At 50.1% G+C, this 17,814-nt stretch overlaps 1 protein-coding gene across 1 annotated transcript in view; it reads right to left on the bottom strand.

Annotated features, from left to right (window-relative positions):
• The window catches only part of birc6 (baculoviral IAP repeat containing 6), a 143,376-nt gene that overhangs the window by 3,841 nt on the left and 121,721 nt on the right, over nt 1-17,814 (bottom strand). The window contains exons 67-72 of the mRNA XM_084460956.1: nt 16,023-16,168; nt 12,920-13,030; nt 11,129-11,346; nt 5,610-5,771; nt 5,409-5,486; nt 414-602 (exon numbers count right to left, since the gene is read on the bottom strand). Coding sequence (XP_084317082.1) covers nt 414-602; nt 5,409-5,486; nt 5,610-5,771; nt 11,129-11,346; nt 12,920-13,030; nt 16,023-16,168 — 904 coding nt within the window. The remainder of the gene's footprint in view (nt 1-413; nt 603-5,408; nt 5,487-5,609; nt 5,772-11,128; nt 11,347-12,919; nt 13,031-16,022; nt 16,169-17,814) is intronic.

The raw sequence follows: 17,814 nt of genomic DNA, 5'->3' as shown, positions 1-17,814 counted from the left end.
AGTAGGTGTGGTTAGGGTGTAGTAGGTGTGGTTTGGGGTTAGTAGGTGTGTTTTGGGGTTAGTAGGTGTGTTTTGGGTGTAGTAGGTGTGGTTTGGGTGTAGTAGGTGTGGTTTGGGTGTAGTAGGTTGTGGTTTGGGGTGTAGTAGATGTAGTTTGGGTGTAGTAGGTGTGGTTTGGGTGTAGTAGGTGTGGTTTGGGTGTAGTAGGTGTGGTTAGGGTGTAGTAGGTGTGGTTTGGGGTGTAGTAGGTGTGGTTTGGGGTGTAGTAGGTGTGGTTTGGGTGTATTAGGTGTGGTTTGGGTGTAGTAGGTGTGGTTTGGGTGTAGTAGGTGTGGTTTGGGTGTAGTAGGTGTGGTTTGGGTGTAGGAGGCGTGGTTTGGGTGTAGTAGGCGTGGTTTGAGGGCGAGTCTCACCTCTTTGAAGCAGGGTGAGGGGTTGCGCATCTGCTCCAGCATGGCCCACTTGACGGTGGCCTGCCGGATGTTTCCGTCGTACTCCCGGGAGCTCTGCGTGCCGCTGGGGGTGCCCCGCGAGCGCTCGTACCCCGGCTCGTTGAAGTACGGCTCCGCCACCAGGATCAGGGACTGGACCGACACCAGCACCTGGGACAGCGGGGAGGAACGCGCTCGTTATTATTTCACGTGTTTGACCGCTATCATGAGCTTGGCAGGTGGACTGTGTCGGGGGGGGGGGGGGGGCGTCAGTCAGGACGAGGATTCCCCCATGTAGCGGTATTCTTGTTCCAGTGTTATTAATGGTTCAATCACTGGCCTGGCCTGTGTCTCAAGGAGAATGGGTACACCAGCCCAGCATGCCTCCATCCCTCTGCCCCAGAATCCATCACTCATCGGGGGCCAGTCAGACGTTGGTTGGGTGCCAGCCTGAAGCCCACAGGACAGCGGGCCAGGCCTCTTTTTAAAAGATGCAGCAGTGACATGACCTTGACGACGTTCGCCGAGCCCAGCCGTTCCAGCGCTGTCAGATCTGTTCCAGCCCTGCCCACTCCCCGCTGGCCGTGGTGCCAGAGCCAGATCTGATATGTGGTGTCAATCCAAAGCCTGATCACTCGATTCCATCCCCCCCTTCCCTGTTCAACCATTATTTTCCATTATTGATTAGTCAGACACTAACGGGAATAATAATCAATAGAGATGTCTCTATGAACTCTCCAACCCCACACATTAGAGAGTGAGAGAGAGGGAGAGAGAGAGAGAGGGAGGGGAGGGAAAGAGAGAGGTAGAAAGAGAAACGCTGTTTTCCAAGGACCTTGCTAGCTCGCTGCCGAGATGAATACACACGTTAGCGAGCGCGTGTCCCAGAGCGAGACGCGTCCATCATCGCGGCGCTACTCGACAGCCGGCGCCGTTACCGGCCGAGACGCGTTCTGATGACAAGCCCTTAACGGTGCGCACCTTAAAAGACATTTATACAGAGGACCATTACCGCGCACGGCGGTGACTACTCAGCACTAATCTCGAACATACATACTGCTTGAAAAAGCCCAGGGGCCTCATTTATAAAGCCTTGCTCAGGGTTCATGTACTAAGGGCTGCGGACGACCGCACGTTCCAAAAGGTACGCACGACGATTTTCCAATTTATAACGGAAGAGTGCATAAATTTCACCTCCTCCAAGCTGTATTCTTTCAATTACAATCATTGTGTATCACTGTGTATTAGGCTGGCTGGAGTAATTCAGTGTTCCACCATTCATTCCGTAGGTTGGTATTCGAAGCTCAACTCGGCATTCAGAGCTGGGATTTTATTTTGTGTTTTGTTTTGCAATAGTAGCTCAAGCTACGATAGTCTTTGTATCGGGGCCGATCCTGCGCTCTAATCGTACTCGTCAGAACGCCTCGCGAAGAGGGACTCGTGAAAGTGCAACTGACCAAAAGCAGGTTTCGGCATGATTGAAAAGATTTCTTGTGTTTCCTCCCTCACAGCAAAAGACTCTCTCTCTCAGTCTCAGAGCGGGTCTCTCTCTGTCTCAGAGCGGGTCTCTCTCTGTCTCAGAGCGGGTCTCTCTCTGTCTCAGAGCGGGTCTCTCTCTGTCTCAGAGCGGGTCTCTCTCTGTCTCAGAGCGGGTCTCTCTCAGTCTCAGAGCTGGTCTCTCTCTGTCTCAGAGCGGGTCTCTCTCAGTCTCAGAGCGGGTCTCTCTCAGTCTCAGAGCGGGTCTCTCTCTGTCTCAGAGCGGGTCTCTCTCTGTCTCAGAGCGGGTCTCTCTCTGTCTCAGAGCGGGTCTCTCTCCGTCTCAGAGCGGGTCTCTCTCCGTCTCAGAGCGGGTCTCTCTCCGTCTCAGAGCGGGTCTCTCTCCGTCTCAGAGCGGGTCTCTCTCCGTCTCAGAGCGGGTCTCTCTCTGTCTCAGAGCTGGTCTCTCTCTGTCTCAGAGCGGGTCTCTAGCGTGGCTGTTCTCTCTCTGTCTCAGAGCGGGTCTCTCTCAGTCTCAGAGCGGGTCTCTCTCTGTCTCAGAGCGGGTCTCTCTCTGTCTCAGAGCGGGTCTCTCTCAGTCTCAGAGCGGGTCTCTCTCTGTCTCAGAGCTGGTCTCTAGGACAGACAGAGCGACATCTCTGTTTATAAGTATAAAAAGCCAGAATGCGCTCGCCTCAGTCTTGAACAGTCTTTACATGACTGGGCGCTTAATCCTAATAAATAGATAATGAAAAAGTAAATAGGCAGCACTCCAAATCCATTAATTTGCTTTATTTACCACACGGACGTTTGGCCTTACACACGCTGAGGAAACAGACAAACGTCTGTGTGCCAAATAAATTAACGGATTTGGCGTGCTGCCTATTTACTTTTTCATCTTCTAATAATTAGGAAGAGTGAAAATGCTTCTTAGACAAATATTACAAGATTCAAGATCTGTTTATTCGCCATGTACGTGGTTTACACACACTAGGAATTCATCGTTCGCAGCCACCAGTATGTTTTAAGAGCAATTTTCTTCAAACTAATGTCTAAACTATGAACACAACCTGAGACAAGCTTTGTTTGTGGGACATCAGAGGCGTGGCCTTAAGAAATCAAGCAAACTTATTGGTTATTATTCTCCCCGTGATTGACAGGTCGGAAATGTCTATTGAAATATCTTCATTTGGGGAACCATAAGCTTTTGGCAGCAGTTTTTTTTTTGATTAATCACGATTAATTAATTACAGATCATGTAATTAATTCGATTTTTTTTTAATTGTTTGACAGCCCTAGTTACAAAATTAGCCTACTGGCAGCTAGCATCATTAGATACAGTAGCTTTGAGTGCTTCACTCAATCAAACCTGTGTAAGTTGACAGGCCTAACCTAGCTACTAGCTTGCTATTATTAAGCTAGAATAGTTAGAATCTGATGTTAAGTTGACAGGCCTAACCTAGCTACTAGCTTGCTATTATTTAGCTAGAATAGTTAGAATCTGATGTTAAGTTGGCAGGCCTAAACTAGCTACTAGCGTGCTATTATTTAGCTAGAATAGTTAGAATCTGATGGCAAGTTGACAGTCCTAACCTAGCTACTAGCGTGCTATTATTTAGCTAGAATAGTTAGAATCTGATGTTAAGTTGACAGGCCTAACCTAGCTACTAGCTCACTATTATTTAGCTAGAATAGTTAGAATCTGATGTTAAGTTGACAGGTCTAACCTAGCTACTAGCTCACTATTATTTAGCTAGAATAGTTAGAATCTGATGTTAAGTTGACAGGCCTAACCTAGCTACTAGCTTGCTATTATTACGCTAGAATAGTTAGAATCTGATGTTAAGTTGACAGGCCTAACCTAGCTACTAGCTCACTATTATTTAGCTAGAATAGTTAGAATCTGATGTTAAGTTGACAGGCCTAACCTAGCTACTCGCTTGCTATTATTTAGCTAGAATAGTTAGAATCTGATGTTAAGTTGACAGGCCTAACCTAGCTACTCGCTTGCTATTATTTCGCTAGAATAGTTAGAATCTGATGGCGTGGCACGTTTGCTCACCTTGTCACCGGTAGGCTTAATAATATAGACGATGCAAGGCTGCCACCTAGGGGATCCATTTGGATTTTGTTTTGAGAACGAGTACTTAAGTACTCGTTCAGAAACACCAGAGTATTCGAAGGTAGTAAAATGTATATCACTGTGTGTGTGTGTGTGTGTGCGCATCACTGTGTGTTAACCACTGTGTGTGTATCACTGTGTTTATATCACCGTGTGTGGGTATCACTGTATATGCGACACCTACAAAGGGGGTGGGGGGTGCGTTAGATCCGCTCTCCCAGTGTCCCCCTCTGGGCGGGCACAGCCAAACTGCCCCATCTGCTCCAGCAGATTTACGGCTGTATTAACCTGATGGATGCTCCTCTCTGTTTACAAGCCTCAGAGGCAGCTCTCCACAGACGGCCTGCCTGCCCCCCCACACACGCCTGGACTACACCCCCCACACACGCCTGGACTACACCCCCCACACACGCCTGGACCCAACCCTCCAGAGAGCGTGTGTAGCGCACGCCGAGCGGAAGCGCTGTGCAGAGTGGCGAGGGCGAAGGATTCTGCAGCGTAAGGATATATTCACGTGTGCCACGGGGACTTATTAAAAGTGCTGTTTGAGATCAGCCCACGGGGTACAGTAATACGGCTCGGAAATGGGAGGTCCTGATTGGAGCTCTACTGTAAGCAGCAAATCTCTGTCCAGTATGAGTGATAAGTGCGGAACAGGGGGCGTTATTATCGTGATTTTAAAGGGGCTCTTCACTGATTAGCATTAAGCTTTGTATTTGTCCAAAATGTCCAAAATTAATGTGGTTTTTCTTCCCTCAGTGTTTCCTGGGGCTATTTTTCTCAGTTAAAAAAAAAAAAAACTCAAAAAATGTCACATGACGTCAATTTGATCCTTCCTGCTCAGAACTACAATTTCTATTTCCACATTTTTCTCTCACCTGTAAGAAGCTAGAGGTATGTGTGTGTGTGTGTGTGTGTCTCACCTGTAAGAAGCTAGAGGTATGTGTGTGTGTGTGTGTGTGTGTGTGTGTGTGTGTCTCACCTGTAAGAAGCTACAGGTATGTGTGTGTGTGTGAGAGTGTGTGTGTGTGTCTCACCTGTAAGAAGCTCAAGGTATATGTGTGTGTGTGTGTGTGTGTGTGTGCGTCTCACCTGTAAGAAGCTAGAGGTATGTGTGTGTGTGTGTGTGTGTGTGTGTGTGTGTGTGTGCGTCTCACCTGTAAGAAGCTAGAGGTATGTGTATGTGTGTGTGTGTGTGTGTGTGTGTGCGTCTCACCTGTAAGAAGCTACAGGTATGTGTGTGTGTGTGTGTGTGTGTGTGTGCGTCTCACCTGTAAGAAGCTAGAGGTATGTGTATGTGTGTGTGTGTGTGTGCGCGTCTCACCTGTAAGAAGCTACAGGTATGTGTGTGTGTGTGTGTGTGTGTGTGTGTGTCTCACCTGTAAGAAGCTAGAGGTATGTGGGTTCCACTTCTCCTCCGGTCTGCCATGCCAGGTGTTGAGGATGCTTAAACACACCTGAGGAAGACCAGCAGAGAGAGACCGGCCGGGTCAGTATACGTATTTAAACCAGCGTGAAGGTCGGTAGATATGGGAGGAGCCTGGCGGTCCGTGGGGGGGGGGGGGTTAGGGGGGACCCACCTTGCCGTCGTTGTAGAGGTTGGGGTTGAAGCGCACGCTGTGCCCCCCCGTGGTCTCCAGGTTGACCAGGGGGGGGGAGTTGGGGTAGTCCTGGGGGAAGTACACGTCGAACTCGAAGCAGCCGTTGGCGTAGGGCGTGTCGGCCGGCCCCGTGATGAGCACCTGGGAGGGGGTCAGCGAAACCGGCGTTAGAAGAAGGGCTTGAAGGACGCAGACTGCTGCTTGGTTTAACAAGGTCAAGGTCAACTTTATTTATAAAGCACGTTTAAAATCAACCGAAGTTGCACCAAAGTGCTGTACAATATATAAAATAAACTAAAACAAAAAACAGAATAAAGCATCATTATGAAATAAATGTATTGTTTTTTTGCTTCCCTCTGGAATATGTAGAGAGTGGGTCGTATGCCCGCCTCCCTTGTTCTCTGTAAAGCGCATTGTGTTGCCTCTGGGTATGAAATGCGCTATACAAATAAAGCTTTGATTGATTGATTGATTGATTGATTGATTGCACATTGTCATGGCTACAGAAAAATGACACCAGCGGCGCTTAGATAGGTAGCCGCGCTAATTCTGTCTGCTCTGGGTACGATTACGCAACTTGCGTGTGCCGTCGACGTAGCGAACGTGACACGGAAGTGACTAGCGTGCATAAGACACATTTCAGAATCGTCAAAATGGCCGCCGATCGTCACGAAACTAAAAGGTCATCCGTGGCACCTTTAATATGAGCTGTGAATGGTTCATAACCTCAATATGCTTTAATATGAGCTGTGAATGGTTCATAACCTTCTACTGACATAGAAAAAGAAAAAAAGTCATATTTCACAATGTGTTCCCCATCGTTATTTGGGTGAGAAAAATCCCTTAATACATAATCTATACGCCCAATCAGGGGTTAATTGCTAAACTAGCATGAATAAGGAGATAAGAATGATTAATTCATGAAGTGTTCGATAACGATACTATAATGATCACCAATGTTGCAAAAACCAAATGGCCTTTGAGAAAGCTAATTAATTTTAATACTAACCAAGAAAAGCTCATTAATCAAAGCAGCGCATGAAGAGATCTCATACAAAATAAACGTCCATCTCTATCAAGGATTTAGATTTAGAGGATCTAGAAGTGAAGTAAGGAGTCGGGAAAAGTCTGGTGAGACAGCATCAACCCAGGGGGGCTTCTGGGAGACGTCTGGCTAACCTCTCCTTCAGTCTCTCTCTCCTTCAGTCTCTCTCTCCTTCTCCTTAACCTCTCTCTCCCTCATAGTCTCTCTCCTCCTTATCCTCTCTCTCCTTCCGTCTCTCTCCTTCTCAACCTCTCTCTCCTTCATAGTCTCTCTCCTTCTTAACCTCTCTCTCCTCAACCTCTCTCTCTCCTCAACTTTTCTCTCTCTCCTTCATAGACTCTCCTTCTCCTTAACCTCTCTCTCCCTGAGTCTCTCTCCTTCTCCTTAACCTCTCTCTGTCCTTCAGTCTCTCTCCTTCTCCTCAACCTCTCTCTCTCCCTCATAGCCTCTCTCCTTCTCCTTAACCTCTCTCTCCTTCCGTCTCTCTCCTTCTCCTCAACCTCTCTCTGCTTCATAGTCTCTCCTTCTCCTTAACCTCTCTCTCCCTCATAGTCTCTCTCCTTCTCAACCTCTCTCTCCCTCATAGTCTCTCTCCTTCTCAACCTCTCTCTCCCTCATAGTCTCTCTCCTTCTCAACCTCTCTCTCCTTCCGTCTCTCTCCTTCTCAACCTCTCTCTCCTTCCGTCTCTCTCCTTCTCAACCTCTCTCTCCTTCCGTCTCTCTCCTTCTCAACCTCTCCCTCTCTCCTTCTCAACTTTTCTCTCTCTCCTTCAGACTCTCCTTCTCCTTAACCTCTCTCTCCCTGAGTCTCTCTCCTTCTCCTTAACCCCTCTCTCCCTGAGTCTCTCTCCTTCTCCTTAACCTCTCTCTCCTTCCGTCTCTCTCGTTCTCAAACTCTCTCTCCCTGAGTCTCTCTCCTTCTCCTCAACCTCTCTCTCCTTCCGTCTCTCCCTCTTAACCCCCCCCTGTTCTGGCTGACGGTCTGGTGAGGGGCTTTCAGCCGAGCCAGGCAGGGCGATTACCCACTCACAGGTATTCAGGCTCAAGGTCGGCGCGCATGACTGCCAACTTGCGGTGTGTGTGTGTGTGTGTGTGTGTGGCACGGGGGTCCGGACGGCAGCTCTGCTAATCTCAGCTGAAGCATTGCTCCACACACACGAGAGAGAGGATTGGGGGGGTCTTTCCTGGCGTGTCCAGGGGGGGCTTGTCTGAGGGTCTGCACGTTGTTTGGACAGGGGGAAAACGAGGGAAGGAAGGATGGAGGGAGGGAGGGAGGGAGGGAGGGAGGGAGGGAGGGAGGGAGGGAGGGAGGGAGGGAGGGAGGGATTGAGAGAATCCTCGGGCGTTCGTGCGTCGACAAACAAGGTGTCTGTGGAGGATAAGAGGAAAGGGAGGGGGAGTGGATGAGGAGGGGGGGTGTGGATGAGGAGGGGAGGTGTGGATGAGGAGGGGAGATGTGGATGAGGAGGGGAGGTGTGGATGAGGAGGGGAGGTGGATGAGGAGGGGAGGTGGATGAGGAGGGGAGGTGGATGAGGAGGGGAGGTGTGGATGAGGAGGGGAGGTGTGGATGAGGAGGGGAGGTGGATGAGGAGGAGAGGTGTGGATGAGGAGGGGAGGTGGATGAGGAGGGGAGGTGTGGATGAGGAGGGGAGGTGTGGATGAGGAGGGGAGGTGTGGATGAGGAGGGGAGGTGTGGATGAGGGGAGGTGGATGAGGAGGGGGCGTGGATGAGGAGGGGAGGTGGATGAGGGGGGAAGGTGTGGATGAGGAGGGGAGGTGTGGATGAGGAGGGGAGGTGTGGATGAGGAGGGGAGGCGTGGATGAGGAGGGGAGGTGGATGAGGAGGGGAGGTGGATGAGGAGGGGAGGCATGGATGAGGAGGGGAGGTGGATGAGAAGGGGAGATGGATGAGGAGGGGAGGCATGGATGAGGAGGGGAGGCATGGATGAACCTGGAAGTGGTTGATTTTCAAGAGTATATGGATGTAGAACGTGAAAGTGCCCCATATACACGTGAAGGATGAAATCAGACCACACGTGATTAAACCATGAATTAAACACACATCTAGCCGGGCCAAGCTGCAGTGCGAGACTGTCACGCTTGTCATCTACTAAGTAGCAGGACACGGGAGCGGGAGGTGACCAAGCATCACGCACTCTGGATCCGGGCGCGGCGCGTTCTATAGCGAAGTGCGAGGAGACGTTGGGTTTTACAGGAACAAGCTGGAAGGGACGGCGTGTTTCAGTGCATGAAACTGTGTGTGTGTGTGTGTGTGTGTGTGTGTGTGTAGTGCTCCAGATATAGATAGTACACTAGGATACTAGGATGTAGTGTTCCAGGTATAGATATTACACAAGGATGCTAGGATGTATTGCTCCAAGTATAGATATAATACTAGGATACTAGGATGTAGTGCTCCAGGTATAGATATTACACTAGGATACTAGGATGTAGTGCTCCAGGTATAGATATTACACTAGGATACTAGGATGTAGTGCTCCAAGTATAGATATTACACTAGGATACTAGGATGTAGTGCTCCAAGTATAGATATTACACTAGGATGCTAGGATGTAGTGCTCCAAGTATAGATATAATACTAGGATACTAGGATGTAGTGCTCCAAGTATAGATATAATACTAGGATACTAGGATGTAGTGTTCCAGGTATAGATATAATACTAGGATACTAGGATGTAGTGTTCCAAGTATAGATATTACACTAGGATACTAGGATGTAGTGCTCCAAGTATAGATATAATACTAGGATACTAGGATGTAGTGCTCCAAGTATAGATATTACACTAGGATACTAGGATGTAGTGCTCCAGGTATATATATAATACTAGGATACTAGGATGTAGTGCTCCAGGTATAGATATTACACTAGGATACTAGGATGTAGTGTTCCAAGTATAGATATAATACTAGGATACTAGGATGTAGTGCTCCAGGTATAGATATTACACTAGGATACTAGGATGTAGTGCTCCAAGTATAGATATTACACTAGGATACTAGGATGTAGTGCTCCAGGTATAGATATAATACTAGGATACTAGGATGTAGTGCTCCAGGTATAGATATTACACTAGGATACTAGGATGTAGTGTTCCAAGTATAGATATTACACTAGGATGCTAGGATGTAGTGCTCCAAGTATAGATATTACACTAGGATACTAGGATGTAGTGCTCCAGGTATAGATATAATACTAGGATGCTAGGATGTAGTGCTCCAGGTATAGATATTACACTAGGATACTAGGATGTAGTGCTCCAGATATAGATATTACACTAGGATACTAGGATGTAGTGCTCCAAGTATAGATATTACACTAGGATACTAGGATGTAGTGTTCCAGGTATAGATATAATACTAGGATGCTAGGATGTAGTGTTCCAAGTATAGATATTACACTAGGATGCTAGGATGTAGTGCTCCAAGTATAGATATTACACTAGGATACTAGGATGTAGTGCTCCAGGTATAGATATAATACTAGGATGCTAGGATGTAGTGCTCCAGGTATAGATATTACACTAGGATACTAGGATGTAGTGCTCCAGGTATAGATATTACACTAGGATACTAGGATGTAGTGCTCCAGGTATAGATATTACACTAGGATACTAGGATGTGGTCAAAGACGCCATTTAGACACACTGCTGGGTATTCAAATTCATTCCCCAAGATCCTCTAGCGCTGTCGCCAACGCCGAGCATGACAACACTACATACTTAGCCCCCTGCAGTGCTCAGTGCTTTGGGCGCGTTCCATTTAACCGTAACAATAATCATTTTTACAAGCCCCTCCGTGGAGAATCTCTCCCTCATGGTCCTCGCTTGTTTGGAGGTCGTAGTGTCGGGGTGGGTGGGGGGCGTATAAAGACCATGCTCACTTTCACACAAGACTGTACGGGACGATGACGTGAAAAGGGAATCACATGCTCACAGAGCTACAGTAAAAAGAATAACTAACTGTGAAATGAGATTGAGGTAAGTCATCTGGGCGTGTGAAATGAATTCTGGGATGGGAATCATGTGGGGAAGTTACTACCGAAATCTGAGTAGGGGGAATCCATTTTGTTAAATATATGCTGAGAGAGCGGTCGCATTTTAACCATGTTGTTTAGGGTATAGGTAGACATGAAACGTTATTTACTGCTCAACAACTGGATCAAATACTTGAAATACTTGCATTTATTTGATTTGATTTGAAACCTTTGTTCATTCAGGGAAGATGTTTGAGAGCAACAACATTTGATGTGTCATTTACCTCAGTGTTTGTTGTTGTTTTGGTTTCATTTCGCTAGCGAGGCTAAATCAATCGCACTCAAGAGTAATTGTGGCAGGTTTGATTGAGAAGGCGATGTCCACTGGCTGAGCCAATACCTGGATACCTACCTTCATGATGTCAACAAGCCAGGTAAGAGTAGAGCTAGATATCTACCTTCATGATGTCGAGGCGCTCCTCGTCACAGCGGACGAAGACGGAGGAGGAGGAGGAGAGGGGCAGCGAGGTGGAGAGCGTGACGGCCTCCTGGGCCAGGCGGCGTGCGCGGGCGGCGCTGTTGGCGTCGCTGGCGTTCTTCACCTGAGACATGTAGTGGTAGTTGACCTTGAACATCAGCTTGCCGTCCTCGTCCTCCGACACCATCTCAAACGTGTCTACGCGGAGAGAGAGAGAGAGAGAGAGAGAGAGAGAGAGAGAGAGAGAGAGGAAGAGGGAGAGGGAGAGGGAGAGGAGAGGGAGAGGGAGAGGGAGAGGGAGAGGGAGAGGGAGAGGGAGAGGGAGAGAGAGAGAGGGAGAGGGAGAGAGAGAGAGAGAGAGGGGGAGAGAGAGAGAGAGAGAGAGAGAGAGAGAGAGAGAGTAGGAGAGAGAGAGAGAGAGAGAGGGAGAGAGAGAGAGAGAGAGAGAGAGAGAGAGAGAGAGATCAGTCCACACAGTGACACAATACTAGGGCTGGATATCGATTCGAATTTCAAGAATCGATTCGATTCCGATTCACAAGGTTCAGAATCGATTCAATTCGATTCAATATCGATACGGTTAGTGTTATTAAAACCTGTATTTTTTTTTTTTTGCTGTAACCTTAATTACATGACTGCCAAGTTACGCAACACATCAATACTAGGGCTGGGTATCGATACTGATTTCCAAAAATGAATGAATGAATCATTGAATGAATTAATGAACTATTCATTCCTTAATTTATTCATTCATTCATTAAATAAAAGATCGATTTTGGGATTCATGAATCGATTCAGAATCGATTCAGAATTGATGAATCGATTTTTTAAACCCAGCCCTACAAAATACCTTATTGTTTATTCTACTGACCACCACAGGAATACCATACTGTTAACTTTACTGAACACTACTACAATCATAGGTATACCTTAATGTTAACTTTACAGAAATGGTAAATGGACTGCACTTATATAGCGCTTTTCCACCTTAGCAGCACTCAAAGCGCTTTACAATGGCCTCTCATTCACCCATTCACACACACACTCACACACCAATGGCGGCAGCTGCCATGCAAGGTGCTGACCTGCTCATTGGGAGCAATTTGGGGTTAGGTGTCTTGCTCAAGGACACTTCGACATGTGGACGGTCGGAGCTGGGATTCGAACCGCTGACCCTTCGATCGCTGAACGACCCGCTCTACCAACTGAGCTATAGCCGCCCCCCCAGGTTGTGTTTCGTGGTGGTATTCTAGTCTATTCTATTCTCCCTGGCTACCTGGAGCAGCTCCCTCCATCCCTCTCCTCTCCGTCTGGGACTCTGACCGCTACGGCAGAAACCCGTTTACATTTGTGTCACTGCCAATAACGTCAGACGATCGGGTACCGCTCGCAAAATCAATTTGCGTCCGCCAAACAAAAAATCCCCCAATGAAGCGGGAAGCGGCCGGATGAGGAGTGACAGACGGAGACGGGGGGAAACCCCGCCCCCCTCGGGAAGACGGACAGGATGGACGCTGTGCATCATGGGAGGAGGGGTGGCTACCGCTGCACTGATAGGAAGGAGGAACAGATATAGGCACAGCCCCGGGGTGCATGCAACTCAAATTAAATTATTACAGACACACACACACACACACACACACACAGACACAAACACACACAGACACAAACACATTATATAATAAAAGAGTACAGAACACTCCTAGCGTACAGATACCACACACACACACACACACACACACACACACACACACACACACACACCACTCACCGAACTGCAGTTTCTTCATGGCAGCCACGTATTTCTCCTCCAGGGAGCGCAGGAGGGACAGGGGCTTGGTCCGCGTGGACGCCTTCCTGGACGACTCCGCCAGCTTCCTCTCTGATGGAGAGAGAGAGAGAGAAGGGGAGAGAGAGAGAGAGAGGGAGAGAAGGCAAGAGAGAGAGAGAGAGAGGAGAGGGGGAGAGAGAGAGAGGAGAGAGAGGGAGAGAGAGAGAGGGAGGGGGAGAGAGGAGAGGGGGAGAGAGAGGAGAGGGGGAGAGAGAGAGGAGAGGGGGAGAGAGAGAGAGAGAGAGAGAGAGAGAGAGAGAGGGGGAGAGAGAGAGAGAATGTCACCACAGAGGGGATAAAAGCCACCAGGGCCACCATGTGTCACTCCTTTCATCTCTGCAGCCCACTGGCCCAGACCTGCAAGCTTTGTATTAATCCTAAAAAAAACACACACACACACACACACACACACACACACACACACACACACACACACACACACACACACACACACACACACACACACACACACACACACACACACACACACACACACACACACACACACACACACACACACACACACACACACACACACACACACACACACACACACACACACACACACACACACACACACACACACACACACACCCCTTTCTTTCCGTCAGGTCATTTGGTCAGAGGGACCGATCAACATTCTCGTCCTCGTTTTAAAAAAAAAATGAAATCATGAATTTCCAGTCTGTCCTCCTCCGCCTGCATCTCCTGGCAGGACGTCACAGTGGTCATGGTTACGCTGCGTCCGTGTCCGTCTGGATCACGCAAAAAAACGACAAGACCCATTTCCATGAAACCCGGTGGAGGGCTGCAGCACGGGCCGAGGAAGAAGCCCGGAACATTCTGGAGCGAAAGCAAATCCAGGTCGGATCGGCAGATTATTTTTCACTTTGGTTAACGTGGCGAGACGGGGGGGCATTCGGCCTTGTTATACTATGCACCGTAGTGCCGTCTGGTGTTTCGATTTGATATTGCGAGATATGGCGCGTTCGGCGGGACCACGTGACGGGTTATTCTTCACAACGTGCATCGCGGATGGAGGCTGCGCTGTGGAGGCGCGGTGCGCTGTGGAGGCGCGGGTGGAGGCGGGCTGTGGAGGCGCGGGTGGAGGCGGGCTGTGGAGGCGCGGGTGGAGGCTGCGCTGTGGAGGCGCGGGTGGAGGCTGCGCTGTGGAGGCGCGGGTGGAGGCTGCGCTGTGGAGGCGCGGGTGGAGGCTGCGCTGTGGAGGCGCGGGTGGAGGCTGCGCTGTGGAGGCGCAGGTGGAGGCGCGGGTGGAGGTGCGCTGCGCTGTGGAGGCGCAGGTGGAGGCTGCGCTGCGCTGTCCGAATGCTCTCCTGGTCCGGAACGCTAACATGGTGGGATTGGCCTGGTCCCCCTCCTCCTCCCCCAAGTCCCCCACTCTTTATCGACAGCCGAAAGACGTACAAGACAAATGATAACGGCAGCGGCCAACGAACAACCCTCGCCCCCCCCGCCCTGCCCCCCCCACTCCCAATAAAACCCAGGCTGAGCAGTTGATTTATTAACATAATTAACTGTCTATATATATATATAGCAGGTTTATGGCACACTGAGCTCGCCTCTCACTGTAACGTACAGTTACCTGGGACAGATGTACTGACCGTTAAATTACCGACACGTTTAACTGGGGGGGGGGGGGGGGGGAGTGGATAAAATAAAAAACGGCATCGATTCCCTCATTTATTCAGCTGTTCTGTTGGCACATTATTGCGGTGGATATCGACGCTTCTCAGACCATTTCCACCCTATTCCACATCAACCCCCCCCCCCTCGCCCGCCATTAACAAGAGCCCCCCCCACCACCACATCCTGGCACCCTCATCATCCGGCCCCTTAAAGACTAAGTACTAATTACACTATTACTCCATCCTTACCCCGTACCTACACGCCACACACACACCACACACACACACACACACACACACACATGCTTTCCCCTTCCAGGGACGCTTGTTCAGGGCTGTTGGCATATGGATTTTCTTATGCAAAGTGACAGTGGCATTGATCTTCATCTAGGTACCCCCCCCCCCCGCCAGTCCCATCCTCAGTGATCAACCGTTGATGGGGGGGGGGGGGGGGTGTGGGAGGCATTGATCTTCATCTAGCCCCCCCCCCCCCTCCTCCCCACCACTAGTCTATCTCCCCCCACGTCCTCGGTGATCAACCGTTGATGGTGGTGGGGGGGGGGGGTTTACGAGGGCGCGGTGTGTCTGTGTGTGCGGGGGGGGGGGGGGAGCACTAATTAATAACGCGCCGCTTGTAGAAGGACAGTGATGTGGGGGCGGGGGGAGGGGGGGGGGGGGGGCGTCTAGCGAGACGCGCGTTGATCGTTAACCACGGTGAGTAATGGCGGCAAGCGAGGATACGGCCTCTACACTCTGGCAGGTTTATACGGCCCCGCCCCCGTCCTGCCGGCGCGACACCTCGGACCAACTGCCATTTTGGGGGGGGCGATAAAAAACAACAGCTCCTCGTGAGAGGCGATCGATCGGGAAGGGTGGGCTTCGCGGGGAAACGCGGACCCTCCAGGCAAGAGAGAGAGAGACGTGACGTGACGGCCGACGCTTGACCTGTCACCTCCGGGGGCGGCGGGGGGTGGGGGGGGCGCTCAGGCTTGAAAACGGGTCGTTACCCGGCGTGAATAAGAGCGAGTGGAAAACGGGGTGGCAGACGGTCAATCACCTCCCAGGGAATTCGGACCGGTGAACGGGGGGCTAAACTTAGAGACCCATTTACGCGTCCTTGCCTTGAGAACGACGGGGCGGAGAGAGAGAGAGAGCGCAGGGGGAGAGGCGAGGAGGGAGGGAGGGAGGAGAGTTGGGACCTGCTGACATGGTTCAGATAAACCCTCAGACAGTGAGAGTGTGGATAACAGCACTGCTGAAGTTCACCTATTCAAAAAAAGACTAGCTTCGACTGGCTGTGTATGAGAATGAATGTGAGTCGAGTCATGATTGGATTGACGCCATTGTGTTCTCTGTTTGGCATGGACTGGGTCTGTGTGTGTGTGTGTGTGTCGTACCCTGGTTGGCCTGGCGCAGGCTGGTGGTGGCGGCGTACACGATCTCGGCGGTCCTCTGGATGTCCGGGACCAGCAGCGTCAGCCCCTCGGGTTCCGGGTCCGAGCTGTCCGTCTTCACCACACCTTTACTCTTGTCTTTCTTTGACCTGGGAGGAGGAGGAGGAGGAGAGGGGGGGTGGGGAAAGGGAGAGGTGGAGAGAAAGAAATCGAGGGGGGAAACGGAGACCGACAGAGACAGAGTTTGAGTTCGACAAAACGCACAAGGTTCTTTAAAATCCTGGATTTAAACGTTTATCAGATTCCTAGATCAGCGCCGGACTGTTCGGTCTGCACTCTGTCCCAACCAACACCAACCAACACCAACCAACGCCAACCAACGCCAACCAAGGCCAACCAACGCCAACCAACGCCAACCAACGCCAACCAACGCCAACCAAGGTCAACCAACACCAACCAACGCCAACCAACACCAACCAAGGTCAACCAACACCAACCAACACCAACCAACACCAACCAACACCAACCAACACCAACCAATACCAACCAACTCCAACCAACACCAACCAACACCAACCAACACCAACCAACTCCAACCAACGCCAACCAACACCAACCAACGCCAACCAACAACAACCAACGCCAACCAACACCAACCAACCCCAACCAACACCAACCAACACCAACCAACACCAACCAACCCCAACCAATACCAACCAATACCAACCAATACCAACCAACTCCAACCAACTCCAACCAACACCAACCAACTCCAACCAACTCCAACCAACTCCAACCAACTCCAACCAACACCAACCAACTCCAACCAACACCAACCAACTCCAACCAACACCAACCAACACCAACCAACTCCAACCAACACCAACCACCAACCAACTCCAACCAACACCAACCAACTCCAACCAACACCAACCAACACCAACCAACACCAACTTATACCAACCAACTCCAACCAACACCAACCAACACCAACCAACACCAACCAACTCCAACCAACTCCAACCAACGCCAACCAAGGCCAACCAACTCCAACCAACACCAACCAACACCAACCAACTCCAACCAACTCCAACCAACACCAACCAAGGCCAACCAACACCAACCAACACCAACCAACACCAACCAACTCCAACCAACGCCAACCAACGCCAACCAAGGCCAACCAACTCCAACCAACTCCAACCAACTCCAACCAACACCAACCAACACCAACCAACACCAACCAACTCCAACCAACACCAACCAACTCCAACCAACTCCAACCAACACCAACCAAGGCCAACCAACTCCAACCAACACCAACCAACACCAACCAACACCAACCAACTCCAACCAACTCCAACCAACACCAACCAAGGTCAACCAACACCAACCAACTCCAACCAACTCCAACCAACTCCAACCAACGCCAACCAAGGCCAACCAACTCCAACCAACTCCAACCAACACCAACCAACACCAACCAACACCAACCAACTCCAACCAACTCCAACCAACACCAACCAAGGTCAACCAACACCAACCAACACCAACCAACTCCAACCAACTCCAACCAACACCAACCAACACCAACCAAGGTCAAGCAACGCCAACCAACACCAACCAACTCCAACCAACACCAACCAACTCCAACCAACACCAACCAACTCCAACCAACTCCAACCAACACCAACCAACACCAACCAACACCAACCAAGGTCAACCAACACCAACCAACACCAACCAACACCAACCAACACCAACCAACTCCAACCAACTCCAACCAACTCCAACC

Source organism: Borostomias antarcticus (genome assembly GCF_949987555.1).
Source record: "Borostomias antarcticus genome assembly, chromosome: 34".
Lineage (NCBI taxonomy): Eukaryota > Metazoa > Chordata > Actinopteri > Stomiiformes > Stomiidae > Borostomias > Borostomias antarcticus.
Note: the sequence above shows the minus strand (reverse complement) of the source record. Positions and strands in the feature narration are given on the sequence as shown.